This window comes from Hipposideros armiger, unplaced genomic scaffold (assembly GCF_001890085.2).
Source record: "Hipposideros armiger isolate ML-2016 unplaced genomic scaffold, ASM189008v1 scaffold_206, whole genome shotgun sequence".
In the NCBI taxonomy this organism is placed as follows: domain Eukaryota; kingdom Metazoa; phylum Chordata; class Mammalia; order Chiroptera; family Hipposideridae; genus Hipposideros; species Hipposideros armiger.
Window position 1 is genome coordinate 326,295 of NW_017731556.1, and position 15,817 is coordinate 342,111.

General features: G+C 39.9%; 1 protein-coding gene across 1 annotated transcript in view; it reads right to left on the reverse strand.

Annotated features, from left to right (window-relative positions):
* Positions 1-1,588: 1,588 nt before the first annotated feature.
* UTRN (utrophin) overlaps positions 1,589-15,817 on the reverse strand; it is a 498,335-nt gene continuing 484,106 nt past the window's right edge. Inside the window, exons 70-73 of the mRNA XM_019653741.1 lie at positions 13,986-14,094; positions 12,656-12,748; positions 7,840-7,862; positions 1,589-3,618 (exon numbers count right to left, since the gene is read on the reverse strand). Coding sequence (XP_019509286.1) covers positions 3,610-3,618; positions 7,840-7,862; positions 12,656-12,748; positions 13,986-14,094 — 234 coding nt within the window. The 3' untranslated portion in view covers positions 1,589-3,609. The remainder of the gene's footprint in view (positions 3,619-7,839; positions 7,863-12,655; positions 12,749-13,985; positions 14,095-15,817) is intronic.

Genomic DNA, 15,817 nt, shown 5'->3' on the forward strand with positions numbered 1-15,817 from the left:
GCCTAAGGAAACATTCAGGCCAAAGCCCTCTGCTTTGCCATCCTCACATTTACATGGTAAACCTGAAGGCCCCTCACTGTAGCTATATATATCCTGTGAGTCTCCAATTTCTCTCACAAAAGAGGTGGAATCTTGTCCCCATACCTAGCCTCGTAATGGGCTTTGACCAACAGAATTCAATAGAAGTGATGGTATGCTGGATCTCAGCAAAGCCCTCCATTTGCATGCCCATACTTCTGCCATTGCCTGAGAATATACCCAGTTAGCTTGCTAGTGAATGAAAGAACCCAGCGGAGTTGCCCCAGTCATCCCCATCTAGCGATCCCACAACACTCAACAGCTGGTCAACCCCACACGGGTGAGCAAGTCCAGCTGGGATAGAACAGTCTTGCAGAGCTCAGATGAACCTCACATCCCATGAGCTAAATAAATCCTTATTACTGAGGTTTTTATGGCTGCCATGCTGTATTGTGGCAATAGATAATACCACAGGGAGTGACTATAATGTGATTGTGATTGGCTCCTGGCCCCCATCGCAAGCTTACTGTCACTGAATCAGCCTCACAAAAACACAAGCTGATGTTTATGTTAATGAAGTTTTTGAACCCTCCTTACAGTGTTAGGTGGTGTGTTACTCTATTTTCATTCAATTCCCAACTAATGAATTAAGAAAGACCTCTGAAAAAGTTGGTCCATTTAAACAGGTGAATGATGGTGGTGGTGGTGTTGGGGGGACGGGAGATATCCAAGCAGAAACTACATTCTTCACACACACACACACACACACACACACACACACACACACACACACACACACAAATCTCAATGACAGAGAGAACTAACAACCTGAAGACTTAATACAAAAATCAAAGTTTTCATTTGTTCTCACTTCCATTTTCAACTACCTACTCAGCAGGAGGTTCCTAGAAATCAATAATTGCTTCCTTAGAAATGCTTGACGTGAATATTACTTTGGGGTCAAATAGGCTTTTAAAATGTATGTTCTTTAGAATGTATCAGTTTTCTTTAACAAATTATATGTTTGGGGATTTTTCTATTTCATAGATAGCTTTTACCTTAATAATCAAGTAACATGATTCTCAACACTACTTCCCATGGGATGGTTTTAGAGATGGATTCAACTTAACTAGCAGAGTGGTTAAAATCCAGTACACACATAAACAGCACATTATTTAAGAGGATAAAGCTAAAAGATTTGAAAGGGTAATCGGCTACTTACCAGCAGCACCTGTTATTAAAACAAAAAATCAATAGGCTTCCCATACATGTTTTCAACAGCCAACCTTATTTTTGGCCTACCAATGAAGTCTTGTATCTGTAAAGGAAATTGAGAATGATATATATGAAAAAAGAAGGGAACAGAGTGTGGGGGGAAGAGAGAGTGAGAGCGAGAGAGAGCAAAAGAGAGAATCTATTAATGTGAGAAATCTATTAATATGAGAGAAAATGCAGGAAAATATATAGATTTATCAGGATATAGGCTCTCTTTATATTTTATTTTCATAAATGTACATTCAAAGCTCAGATTCATCCTATCAGTGAACACAGCTGAAGCATATCAAAGTCATCTTGTGTTAAAATTAATTTTATTCAGGATGAAAAATACAACATGTAACCAGATTAGATGATAGTCTATGATTAGTTCTTTACCACAGATTTCAAAAGAACTACATACTTATTTCCCTTTGTTTTTACTGCAATATATTTCTTTTAATTTATTATTACACAGAAGGTTACAATGTAGTGTTTTGTGTAGTTTTTCCTTAATAGCAGAGAGAGGACGTGTTGCACACAATTACAGGCAGAAAAAAATTAATACATAGCTTTTCAAACTAAGAACAAGGAAGACACCAAATCTACAACTTGTAGTTCAGAGTTCAGGGAATTTCTGTTTTCTTTAAATAGGTAATTTTCTTGGGTATGATGTGGCCTGATAAAAGCTCTAGATTTTGCAGACTATAGCGGCATAAAGCTATTTCCAACACAATGGATGAAGATGGATTTGAGGTAGAAAGGTGGTCATGGCTTTCCTCTTGTATAAAACAATTTTCTTCTTCTCAAAATATCTATGCTGCAAATAGACACCCTTGCCCCCCAACCCACCCAACCTATTCTAAAAGAATAGGAATTTCTAACTTTAAGCCTCCTTCTGGCCAGATCCCAGTAAAAGAGAACCCAAAGTCAAAATGTCCTGATGTTTTAAAAGCACATATACTTGAATCAAAACACGTTAAATTTTTTTTTTTTTTGGTTTCTCTACGTTTGGTAATTATGTAACATGTTTAAACTGAATCAATTAAATGCGAAATCAGAAGCTGAACCAAATGCCTAATTGAATGCACTCAAAGTCTAGGCAGGGTCTGAACATCTAAGCATGAATTTCCTTCTTCTGAAGAAGCAGTGACATAGGCTTTTGATAAACATCCTCCCCAAATGTATGGACCACAGGAAGGCTAATAGAACATCTGTTCATTTACCCAAAAGGTAAAATGAGACGTGCATTAAATTTGTGTCTGCTTTCAGAAAGAAAATAACTGGGAGTTTCAAGAATTATAAAGGGCTTAAATATACATAAACAACAATAAAATTCTCTTCGAAGGGAATGGAAGGCAACAATGTGTTCCGGTATTACAATTAGGTCAAGTTCTGCTGTGTACTTAATGATGAAAATCAAGACCCGGGAACTAGGAAAGGCTGTGCCAAGGGGTTGTTTCTATGGCAAAATGAAAGTATGCTTAAATGGGCAACCTTTGGTAAAACGATCTTTGAGATTACTATAATCCTGCTTTAAGTCTCCATCATATAAAGTGGGACATGAAATAAATAAAGAAATCAAGAGCATTTAGAAAGAGCAAGAAAATAAAATGCAGGGAGGAAAAAGAAATTACCAGGAGAAATGCCAGTTAGGCCCACAGGATTCGGATTGTGGCTATCCAACTGGTTGCTAAAGAAGTAAGTGTATGATGTCAAATAAAGTTAAGCAGTATACACAGAGCTGTAGCCTAACACATACACATAGAATATAACTGACTGAAATATATAAACTTATTAATTTGGCCAAACCATGAAAACAAATACAGGAAATCTATTTGGTCATGTGGCTGATGAATTATAAATAACCAAAACATAATGGTGAAAGTAGCTGAAGACATAAATGAAGTTATGGTACAAGGTTAATATGAAGGAATGTAATAATGTAACATTGTCTTCTAATTCGTATGCAATTTCTGCCATGGTTATTAAAAAGAAGGTATCATAATAGAAAGCCCCCACCCGCTTTCCCAATGCTGTATACAGTATACAAATCAGTGACAAATGTATTATCATTTCCAAATACCACTCTGTTCATCAATTTACAGTTGCATAGAAAGGGAAGAAAAAAACAATAATACATGATTTTTATAAAAACCAAAATATCCTTTTCTCTTTGGATAGTCAGTGTTTTACTCCTTCAGTAGAACACAGTCAGCACGCAACAGCATGTTTCAAGGAGCCATGGAACTTCTGATTAAATGGAGCTTGGACCTGGCATTTGCTGGAAAGGGCGATAGTGTAAGTCAGGAAATGTTGCTTGGCTAGATGAATACTTCACATTGCCTGCAGGAAGGGAAAATAGCATGGTCAGAATGACATTGACTTTAACCATTATAGGTAGCCGAGACCTGTCAACTCTCCAAGGGAAAAAAAGTGCTTCTTTCAAAACTAGTCAAACCCTCTCCTGCGGTGTTCAAAGGCGACCCTTTGCTCCCTGGATGAGATCCTTTCCTCTCATCTTGACGTCACCTAGTCTATTACCCATGCAGCCGAGATAGAGGAAGTGTGGAAGACTTTTCTCTTGCCCAGGCTGGAAATCAAGTTAAAATTGAGGGGACTTGGCTTTTCCTTGCTGGAGGTGCTAATGGTCAGTGAATTAGGCTGGTGCAAGCACCCCATCTCTCCCTGGGGGGGCTGTGAGAGGTCTCCTGCAGAGGGGGTTCCCGTGACAATCCCAATCAGTCTGAGTCCCCAACTGGGGTTCAGACAAGAGGAACGCAAGAGAGACATCGCAGTCTAACAGTGCGCAGTGGTGTCCATCAGAGGCTCAGGACCAATGTACACAGGCAGGAGAAGACAAACCTGGGCCACCCTCGGGGGATGGATTCGACCTTTTCAAGGGGAGGTCTAACAGGTGGTGTTTTAAAAGTATTTTGAAGTTGGAATACTTTTTTAAAATTACCTTAAAAAGGAATAATCCAGAACTGGGGCCACACCTCCTCAATGCCAAGAGGCCTTTCAGGAACATGCAGAAAAGACACTCCTCGATTTGCCCTTATTTGATGGAGTACTTTGAAAGGGGTGAAGCCCTGCTTGCCTCTGGAACTGTTCCTAGCAGACTGTCTAGAAAAGCTGCCCAAGGGGCCCTTCTCCTCCCAGCGATGCCAGAAGCCACAAAGTCACCTTGACTCTCAACTAGAGCTTATTGTCCATTGCTATTAAAATTTGGATTCTTCAGAAACCTGCTTCTATATTTTGAACATTTCACTGCCGTGTCAGAGGGGGCAAAATGTCAGCAAACTCTGATGGTGTGCTCACTGGGACGTGTGGGGCTCCTGGGTACTAGGTGAGGCCCTCAGAGTGAGGTGGGTGAGAGAGGCACCTCAACAGTGTACTCTCATTCGACTCCCAGAGCAAGGAAGTGCCTGCGGCAGTGTGATCCAAGTACACTGAGAACAGAGGAGAGGAATTACTTCTACCAGGGAAAGGAGCATGTTGGTGCATATTAACTAAAACTTTGGTGCTGATTCATGTTGAAATAAAGGCTAAAAGGATTTTTTTTTCACTATTTCTACGTACTTTATTATCCTTGTCTATTTACAGTTTAATAAATGTCTGCTAAATAGGGCACAATCATTCTCATTTTAGCTGTCAGAATTCTAAAAATTTAAGTCTACACAATGTACATATTCACACAACCATCCAGGTGAAAACATACATTTTTCATGAATTTCCGATATGGAAAGTGAGGGGAAGAGGAGCAAATGTTGCTGGGAAAGAAAAGAAATAAAAGGAATATAGAGAGAAGAAAAAAGGGGCGAAAGGGGCCTCCTAGAATGAGTGAAATGTTTGCTGCACCAAATAGCTGTATAAACCAGGAGCATTTGAACTCTTTTTAAACTTAATTTCTTAAAATCTAAAAGCAAAGTAGGGGGAGAAGTTCTGGAAGATCACTTTCAGCACTTTTATTGTAAAGTATTAGAGGGTTTAAAGGAAGGTCCCCTCTCCCCTTCCTGACCCCCATCACTCACGGCCTCGCCCCGACCCTGGGACCATCAGTATTCATCTCATCATGTTCTTTATCTTTATTTGATAATGGGCCACCATGATATGCTCCAGGCTACTGGTCACCTTTCCTCTCACGTGCTCTGTTCCATATAGAGATCTGCACACCCCTTATTCTGTGCCCATGTGCCCTCCTCCCCGGTTCTTGAATCCCTTCCCATGTGCCCTCTACACCACATGGTCCATCCTCATTAAAACCCATATTCTCAACCTCTTCTGCGTCTTCCACTTGCTTGCTCTATTCAGTATCTGGATCTCCCCTGACGACACAGGCTCCCTCATTACCCTCACACACATCTGTGACTGTTTTTTCCATCTCCCACACTCCTCATAGATTGGATAAGTCCCTCTTAGGTCCTCCTTGTGTTTCTTATGACATTTTTTTCTCTCTCATCCCTAAAAACACCCTTGAATGTCATGCCAACAGACTATGCCACCCACTATGCAGGCACCTTCTGACACCTGGGGTCATGTTCCCTTACTTCTTGAAGGACAAATGGCTCACTGTCACCAAGTTCAAGGCTATTTTTAAATCTTCATGATGTCAACACCCACACAGATGATTCTTCTAATACTCTGACCTCTCAGCTCCTTGAGCTCCTCTCCTCTAATGACCTTCTCAGCCACTCACTCAGTCTCAAATATGGACCATTACCAATACCTGTAGTCCCTCCAACATTTGAATTTCAATGATCCCACCTCCTGACAACCACCTCTACCTTTCCAGCTTACTTCTACTAGGGCGCAACTTCATCTATCCTCCCATACTACAATTGGTTCTCCCACATTTTTTTCTGTCTTCTAAGGCCTCATTTTTCTCCCTACCAAGCTTAGATGGCTGGTTCAATCATTATTATCATTCCTTTGATTCTTCCCTTGAATTGCTGTACTCTCTTGGCCAAACCACGACTTCAGCTTTGGTTAAACTGCAATCCTCGGCCTACCTGATGCCTGTGCTCATGAACTTGATGTGGCTGGAGGGCAACACACAGCCCTACAGATCAACCTTATGTTATATTCATGAATAGGCACCTTAATTGGTGTCCTTGAATACTGCCTGGCAGGCAGCAACACTCTATTCCAGAGTCTAGGTGCTCTCTGCTCTCCGAGCAGCTACAGCACATCCTCTAGTCTCTCTTCACACCTATGACACCTCCTCCCATCCTCACTCTTTGCTGCAATCCCAGCTTCTGGTCCACTAAGAGAACAGAAGCAATCAGAAGAGGTCCACTGCCCTCTGGGATGAGGTCCTTCTGTCTCATGAGCTCTCTCACACCACATCCATTTAATCCATTTATCTACTTTATGTCTTTCCTCCAGTTACTAAAGACAAACTGTCTGTGTGTCTCATTAAGATCTCAGCCCCTCTCATCAATAAGACAAGAACACAATCAGAAGGTTCAATGTTTCAAAAAAGATGAATAAACAAGTTCATGGAAGAAAATTTTCTCCAAAGATCTGTGGTCTTGTGGCACAGTATTACTAACAGTATCAGATAAGGAAAATACTGAAAGGCATAAGGCTGTGGCTGCCAACAGCTTTCAGCAAATTTTGAAATGAAAAATCAAGACTTTTTCCCTTTCAAAGGAACAGAGCCACCTTTGTGTTCAGTTCCAATCACTGTTTTTAAGTCAACGGTCTGTGATAGCCGCCTTAGGTAGATATCCGAGAGAATAGTGGCCAGCCAAATCCATCTAGGCTAACTTTCCATCGTGCCTGTGAAGTTGTTAAAAAGTTGTTAGAACGCAAAGGATCAAGCACCGGTATTTTGGGCAGAACTGGAAGAACTGGCTTGGGAGGGGTTCCCCCTCCTCTGACTGACAAACTGGTGTACAGAATCTAACAGTAAATGTTAAGTAAGTTCACTTTAGACAAGAGGAATAAAGTAGCACTAAAATGGATGGTGGCTAATCTGCTTTTTCTAGCTTGTAATCAGCAACACCTCAGCCAATCAAACTGAGGACTTAAAAGACCTTTAGTATCATAATATGTGGCCCAACATGGGGGTTTTTGCAATTTGAACTCTGAGGCCGCTTACAGAGCGTGACTCTGCTCCTGGGACCTGGAAACTGCCTGAAAAATGAACTGTCACTTCGTGCTATTTGATTTCTGTTGGGTAAGTAGCCCAAAAGCTTTTGTGCTACAAGCCTGGACCAGAACCAGGATGCTGATAAGTGGCTAATCATACACGACCCGTTGTTCTCATCTCACAGCCCCACTTGCTTGCCCACTGAGTCAGCCAACTGTTGAAAGTCCAGCTGCCCCCACCAATCCGAAAACGAATGATGTGCTTTTATGGTCTGGCTTCCCCTAGCAATCCATCTCTTGATCATCAGCTCCTTGCAGCTTTCGCCTTTAAACATCTTGCCCTATCCCCGCCATTTCAGAACCTGTCTTCGGTTCAAACTGAGGGCTTTGTCCCTGATTTGCAAATCATATACGAATAAAACTCTGTTAATTTCTTTTGGAATTTTTGTTAATAAACCCATGAACTCTTACCTGTGGCCTGCTGGGGAGATTTGCTGAAAAGAGAAAACAAAAGAAATCAGTTGAAGGTGTACTGCTGCTTGGCTGGTCCCCCCTCTCAAGTCATTCTCAACATCTTAAATGAATACTAATAATAAAATAAGAAACAGTGTTTGTTTTTGCCTAAATGCTTTAACAAGGGCTAGTTTTCCTAGTTTCTCATATCCCAAGTACTTTTAAGATACAAAAATTTCACCAAAATCTGCAAAACACATGCTGGCTGTCTCAAATAAGAACACAATAAAACATTCAATGAGTCCTTAGTTTTGTAAAAAACAACAACAAAAAAAACCAACCTCCCCCCGCAAAATTGCCCATTAAAATATTGCCATGTATTTGGTTTATGTATCAGAACAGAGCAAATTCTGTGTATTTTGCTGAATAGTACTTCTGACCAAGAGGTCATTAGGGAAATGAAAGTGCCTGAGTCTTTCATTTCTGCCATCCTTGGCTCGGCCTTGCCCCAAAGACTACGAAGATGGTGGCGCTATGCTTGCAGCAAGGAAAGGGCTGGCCTAGTCCTTGGCAGTGTTCTAGGAACTTGGGTTAATAACTGTGACTTAGATGGCCCCAGTTAAGAGCCTCAGAGAAGTTAGAGTATGAAGTCTAACCCGCCGTTGCATTTGATATGCATCCAATTTGCAGCTCAATTCCTCCCTGGGTACTGAGGGCACGAGACAGTGTAGCTGCTCTGATGGCCCCTAGGAGGGCAACCACTAGCAACAGGTTTCTCTAAGGCCTCTGTTGTTTCCTCTCTCCCTTTCATGGGGAAATCTCATCATTACATCCTCTCACACTTGACCCCAGGGAAGAGGGGGAGCTCCGCCCCTCCAATAACAGTAACATCTGTTCCGGGTCAAATATGAATTGTTCCTAATCATCTAGCAGGTTGCATCTCTCATTTTCCTGTGCTTAGGAAAAAACAAAAGCTCTCTGTGACCACACAGTGGGTGCCAGTAGCTTTGTGAGAAAACAAGAGCAAGCTAGAAGGGCAACCTCCCTATGATGCCTGGGGGGAAAGAGTAGTTGGGGGAAGAATCAGGCTAACGCAGCCGAGTCCTACCAGATAGGTAAGTTACATGAGGAAGAAAAAGAGTGAACTATGCCCAAGGGAGAGGTACACTCAAGGGAGAGCATTAGCGTTAAGTATAATATAGGTATAGTTACGCTTCTCTTCTCAGTAGCAAACAGCCAAATCCAAAGAGAACTCTAATCCAATTTGTTCCAAACCAACATTTTTCATCCTATGCCTTTTTATCAAACAAAAGGCTATGGGTACTCTTCTGAACAAATCATACCTTTTTAAAAGAAATCATGTTATTGGTTCCTTCATTAATTACCGAGTTAAATAAAAACTTTGAAATGTGTTCACATTAAAAAAAAAATCAGGAAATCATTTCACTTCAGTAGGTTTTGAGTTTCGATGAATGCCAATTAAGCTTAAAACACACAGGCAATTCACAGTGAAAATATGCCTGTAGATAAAAAAATAATTTCAGAAGCATTTTCTGGTCTATCAGCAAAAAAATACTTGGCTTACTACTAGTACCCCATATATTTAGGTGACATAAATGAAAAAACTGACAAAAGATTTTACACTAAAAAAAAGTCCCAGCAGTCAGTTGAAATTTTAGGATGTACGTTGGTCAACAGGCAACATAATTACACTTCCTTTATTAACTCCTTGCCAGGAAGAGTTGGAAATACCTGCCTCTTCGCTCTGAAATTCAACGTAAATAATTAAGAGGAGACTTTAAGAGGCCATAATTCAAGGATGCTATCAAGACCAAATGGGATAAAATTTAAGACAGGAATGCTGAAGTGTGATGTACAACAATATATAGATTCGCTAAAAAAAGAAGCCATGTTTAAGTAAGCAATTCATGCAATTAGGGTTTATGAATATAGATTCATTTTAATTCCAAGATTGCCAGAAGTAGAAAATCGCCTGTGACCATGCTCGTTTTTAATCCACAATGGATCAAAAGTCAAGATTAATAAGCAGATCAATTCATTGTATGCTGGTAAGAAGCAACTGTAAAGTCCTCATTAGTTACAAGGGCTCAGGGGATTGGCTTGGCATTGGGAGGGTGCCAAGCCGATTTGTTTAGGAAAATTCTCCAGAGGGGGTCAGTAAGCTTTGGAAGTTGAAGACTTATTCAAATATTTGCTAGCTGAGCAACTTAAAAAGGGCAAGAAAGCAAATGAATCACACAGAACCTTCCGAGTACTATCTGGGGAAACTTCAACCACTAAACCACCCGAGTGGGAAAATGGAATCATTCATTTAATTCAGAAACGTGTATCGGATACCAAGTCCATGTCAAGGGTTCATTTGTATTCTGTACCAATTTTTAAAAGGTTTAATAACTTTAGGCAGAATTTTTAAAATATGTATCAAGTTTACAAATCAGTCAATTAAGCTTTTATTTTTGGTGAATAGTGACCTCTATCTTGGAGATTTTCATATTATTAAAGCAAAATATAGGCTATAAATACCAAGAAGAGCAAACTAAACCCAAACTAATAGCAGAAACCAAAAACAATAAGACCTAGATTTCGAAGGATTCTAAAATACATTGGGGGCCAGCCGAGTGGCACGTTGGTTAAGAGCTGGCTTGGGACACCAGAGGGCCCTGGTTCGGATGCCACATATGAGGGCCAGTGACACTGCCCTCTACAGCTAAGATGCTGAACAACAGCTCAACCTGGAGCTGGGCTGCCATGAGTCGCCGGCGACGGCGACCCTGTGGCAGTGGGTTGCCATGGGCTACCGTGTGTAGCCAGCAGCCAGCGTGAGCGGCCAGCAGCCGCAGTGAGCGGCCGTCCAGAAGCCGGCGACTGATCTGCCTCGCCCGGGAAGAGCGCAATGATGGTGCCAACTTGGGCCAGTGAAGCAATGTCCTCCACAACTAGACTGAAGAACAAAATGACAGCAACTTGTCTGTTCCCCTTCCCCCAATTCCCCAGCACTATTCCCATCCCCCAAATCCCCAGTAAAAATCTTAAAAAAAATAAAATACATTGGGCATCATTTCTTACATGGAATACACTTGAGCACTTCAAAACAACACATAACTAGTAATGTTCATCCACAGAAAACTATACATATTATAAATATTTGTGGATGCACAAACTTAAGAGTATGAGAACATGGGGCCAGAAAATTCAACCTTGAAGTATAATTAATATAAAAGATTTAATCTGCTTATCTTTTATGGCTGTTACAGAACCTACATAATAAGCTGCAATCTGACAGCCTACAGATTTATCTGTCTATAAGTCTCTACTTATACTGGGAGCAAAATGTGTGTGTGTGTGTGTGTGTGTGTGTATACACATGCAAGCACATGCTTTTTGTGGGGGTTGACATATAGTAAATATGATTCAGCAAACTTTGAGAAGCAGAATTACAAACAGTAACCTGGGGAAAAAAATGAAATAAAAAAACAAACAAAAAAACCCCACAAATGATAACCTGGAAAATTCCCCAATATAAATGTATTTATTTGCTTGTAGAAACTGTAATATGTCCTTTAGGCAAATACTTCTAAAAATTCAGAGAAGACCATATTTCAAGTTGCTGTTTCCACTGTCTGCTAATGATGGAATTTTGAAAACTGCAGAGTAGCATAAATTGAAGCATACATTTTTAATGAAGTCCGTATATATTATGTATCTCCTCTCCTGATAATGTCTTTTTCCTCATTTAGGATGATATTTTCTGAGGAGCAGATGGGAAAGGGTAACATGAGAAGCTGTATGTGTATGTGTGTGTGTGTGTGTGTGTGTGTGTGTGTGTGTGTGTGTGTGTGTATATATATATATTACACATACATTTATATGATTATATATATATACCACACACACACTAAAATATTAGCTTAGTGACTGCATAGATTTAAAAATCAATTTGTGAGGAAATCACCCTAAAAATTATAAATAATATATTCATATTCCTTTAAAAGATGGTTTAAAACATGGCAAGAAGTAGTATGTATAGCATATACAAGTCAATTGTTTCTGTGTGTAACAGCAGAAATGTTTTGGTGGGGAGCTCAGCAGAAAATGCAAGGTGGCAGGATGCTGAAGACAAAATGCTTGAAAGAAAATCAATGAATCCATAAGAATAATTAATAATTTCCTCTGGGAATTGAACTGTTTTTATTTGGTTATTTCCTGGCTCTTGGTTATTCATATGGAAAATTCACAGGGTCATAATCTGTGATGCTTTAAATGGTTTGGCCTTTATACAGTGACTATTTTATTTCATAACAAAAATAACAAAAAAAACAGAAAGGGGAAAAAAAAAAAAGAGGAAAATCTTAAAATAATCCGTTTCTCAACCTGAATCTGATGACATTAGAGATCACTGTCTGAAGAGAGGGAATTACATTCGAAAAGGCTATTTTCATACCACGTTGGCCTGCCACTGAAAGCTTTTCTGAAGTAATACATGTTTCTTCCTATATCTTGCACTGAAGAGGATAATTTCATCTTAAAGCCAGGCTTATTTTATTTGCCTTCATGTTATCACTCATAAGGCCCACTGAAAAGTCTCCAAGAGTACGACTGCATTGTCACTGCGCCTGAGGGACGTGATGGTATCTAGGCTGAGCTTCATTTGCTTTGTCGACATATAGAATGTTTGATTTATTTTCAAATAATGCTCAATCCTGTTTCTAATATTGGTTTTTGTTATCTTACCGAAGAAGACAAAGGGCTCCACGCAGGAAAAAAGAAATGTAAGGAAAAGGCTAGTGGTGGTGTTAGGATCGTTCATACTTACGGCAGCAAGACGGGAATGAACTGTTGATCTGCTCCATAACCTCCGTGAGGTCCGTGCTGGTGTCGTGAGGGGGCGCCAGCAGGTCCTCGGCCGCTGCAACAGCAGATAAAAAGAACAGGCATTCTGAAATTAATGGCCAGCCTTCCACCAAAACCCATCTTCAGGAGAAAACGCTAGATCTGGCCTCTAAATACCTAAATGTGCAAATAGTTCTGATAGAAAAGGACAATTTTAGGGGGAAAATACCAAATCCACTTTTGTATTAATTTGTTGGTAATATAATTTTACATATCCATAAAATGTACTAGATATTTCTGTAGAAAAAATCCATATGCCAGAGGAAAATTCATAAGTGAAAAAATATGTAATGTAGTCACATTTTTTTCAATTTATTAGTCGGAATTTAAGTATTTGCATTGCAAGTATATTCTCATATGAGAAAAATATTCTACCAATTTCATTTTCCTTCCTTCTTTTTGTTTGGAGACTTTAGCATAAGCTTGCTTATGCTACCACAAAACTAGAGGTATCTCATAAGAAACTTTATACTTCCATGTTTTTCAGTCTATAATCAATAGCGAAATAATTTTCTTATTTTTTTAAAAATTAAAATATTAATATTTTAGGTTTTCTACTGATTAATGTAGCAAAAGCTATCCCATACACAAATTAATTTGGTTAAAGCATGTGGTCCTCAGCGAAACTTTAGAATTTAAATTTTATCAATAAGAAAATGTCATTCCAAAATGCCTGGTTGACAGAGTTCTTCTTAGCAACAGCGACAGGTCCCCTTTGTGATAAATGACATGCCAGGTGGGGCCTCTGCTTCAGGTGGGGGAAGGTGGGAACGGCAATGTCTACAGGGACTAGGGTGGAGAAAGCAGAATACTAATTCCCAGACCTGGGCAGAGAAAACCATGTTTGGTATAATATTCTTTGGCATTGTATTCTCAATTTGTACAAACATCAAATTTTAGAGACAGAAAAATTTACTAAAATAATAAAAATAAAAAATAAAAAATTAATCATTACTAAGGCAAAGAATTTAAATTGTTGCTCATCCCAAAAGGAAAGAACACTTTTTTTCATCTTTCACCATAACTCAATCCACTGCTACACACTATATATGGAAGTATATTACAGCTATTCTAAAATGTTTGTTTTTTTGGTATTGTTAAAATGGCTTTGTACTCATCTGAGACCAAAGAGAAAACAAAGCTCCTTGGTTCCCTAAAGCACCCATTTGTGAGAAGGTTATTTAAAATGAAACACAAACAAATGGCAAATCCCAGAGAGAATGGGGGCATAGCCAAGTCGTGGGGACACTGACCTGCTTGGTGCAACTGTGGACTGGGGTCTGGGTCCAAGGAGTGGCTCAGTGCAGCTCGCTGAGGGGAAGCCCAGGGGGAAACTCCATTAATTCGGGAATCAGATTCAGGCTGGAATAATCACATTCAGAAGTTAGGGCACAGAAAGGATTCAAATAATTATTAAGGAAACCATTTCCATTTCTAACTTCCCCTCCCCACCATGGGAAATTAAATCATGCAGAGTTCTTTACCCTCAGACACTGTCAAATACATTTTAGCATCAGTTGGATGGATTCACTAGAACTTCACGTGGTGGTCCTTCCCTTTCAGTCTGGGCACATTGTAGAACTCACTTGGTTATATTACAAGATTAATGTATCAATGTCAGTTTCATCCCTCAGTTGTTCTCTCTATTATTTTTATGTCAACCGAGTGAATTTAGAAACATTCATATTGAAAAAATGAGCACTGCTTGTCATACAGTAAATTGATCCAATTTCAAAATCAGCTCATCTTTAAATTTCAATCAATACTTAACAGTAATGTCAAGAGTATGATCTTGGATTCAGATGGTTGAACTCAAACTTTGTCACTCAGAAGCTGTGTAATTCTGAGCAAAGTTTTAAACTTTTGTGCCTCAGATTCTTTCTTTATAAGCTGGGGATGGTAATATCAGTGCCTGTGTCACAGGGTTTTGTGATGTGGTGATCAATTAGTATTTCTAAAGCAATTAGAACAGAACCTGACACCTACAACCACGTGGTCAATGTACTCTCACACACAGCTCTGAAATGGCGATGGATGTATCAGACAAGTACATGCTCAAATTAGAAAGTGTGATCCATCGCAGAGGGAATGCAGAGGTGACAAAGTTTTTGATGCTGGTTTCTTTTCATTAAATTTGTATTAGTTGAAGCCTGGTAGTTTTGCCAGTTTTTTCCTTCCGAGTTGAATTTGTTGTCTTCTTCTGGCATTCATGCTGTCATTAAGGAGAGATAAGAGCACTACAGTCTGGGATACACAGAGCCATTCAGGTATCAGCTATCTCTAAAAGGATTACTGTGCAATTCTGCAGGCACATGAGCCATTAGGCAGCTCTGTCTGATGGATGGAGAGGGTGTGTGTGTGTGTGTGTGCGTGCGTGTGCGTGTGTGTGCGCGTGTGTGTGTGTGTGTGTGTGTGTGTGTGTGTGTGTGTGTGTGTTGGTCGGGGGGTAAGGTGAGCAGAGGAGCCTTTGGCTCTCTGAAGAGCATCCACAGTCTATGGCAAATGAGGTTTTCGAGTGTGGCTGCCTTCTGCAAGGATTCTATCTATGCACTAGGTTATTAACACTAACCATTCATATTCTAAATAAGAGCTTTCAAGAGAAAATTCATTCCTCACACAGGCACCATTCAGAAACTGCAGATTCACAATACTAACACTGCAACTTTTTCCATGTATGTGACTGGCACCGAGGTCAAAATCAGACATTCCAGAGGACTTTAGAGAGCCAGGCAGTGAGTCATTCTTGGGGAACTATTACTTTCTAATGATCAAAGTTTGGAAGTCCCAAAGTATGCCGTCCCCAAAACAGTCTCACACATATTTGGAAACAGTAACAGGTATACAGAAAAGTATATGGTCAAAATATAAGGAGTAATCTGTGGCTCATTATGTAAGTAATGCCCAAATTACACCATTTTAAAGGATGCTAACATGTTAAAAGATACCGAGAGCAACTGGGAAAACATGGTTTTCAAAATTTGGGAAAATCCCTGGAGAGGAAGTTGTTTCAGCCTTTGATTCAATAAATCACTCTGGAGAAAGGCATTGCTATTCAGTGCCAAGGCGCCCCACACTGCAAAGGCCA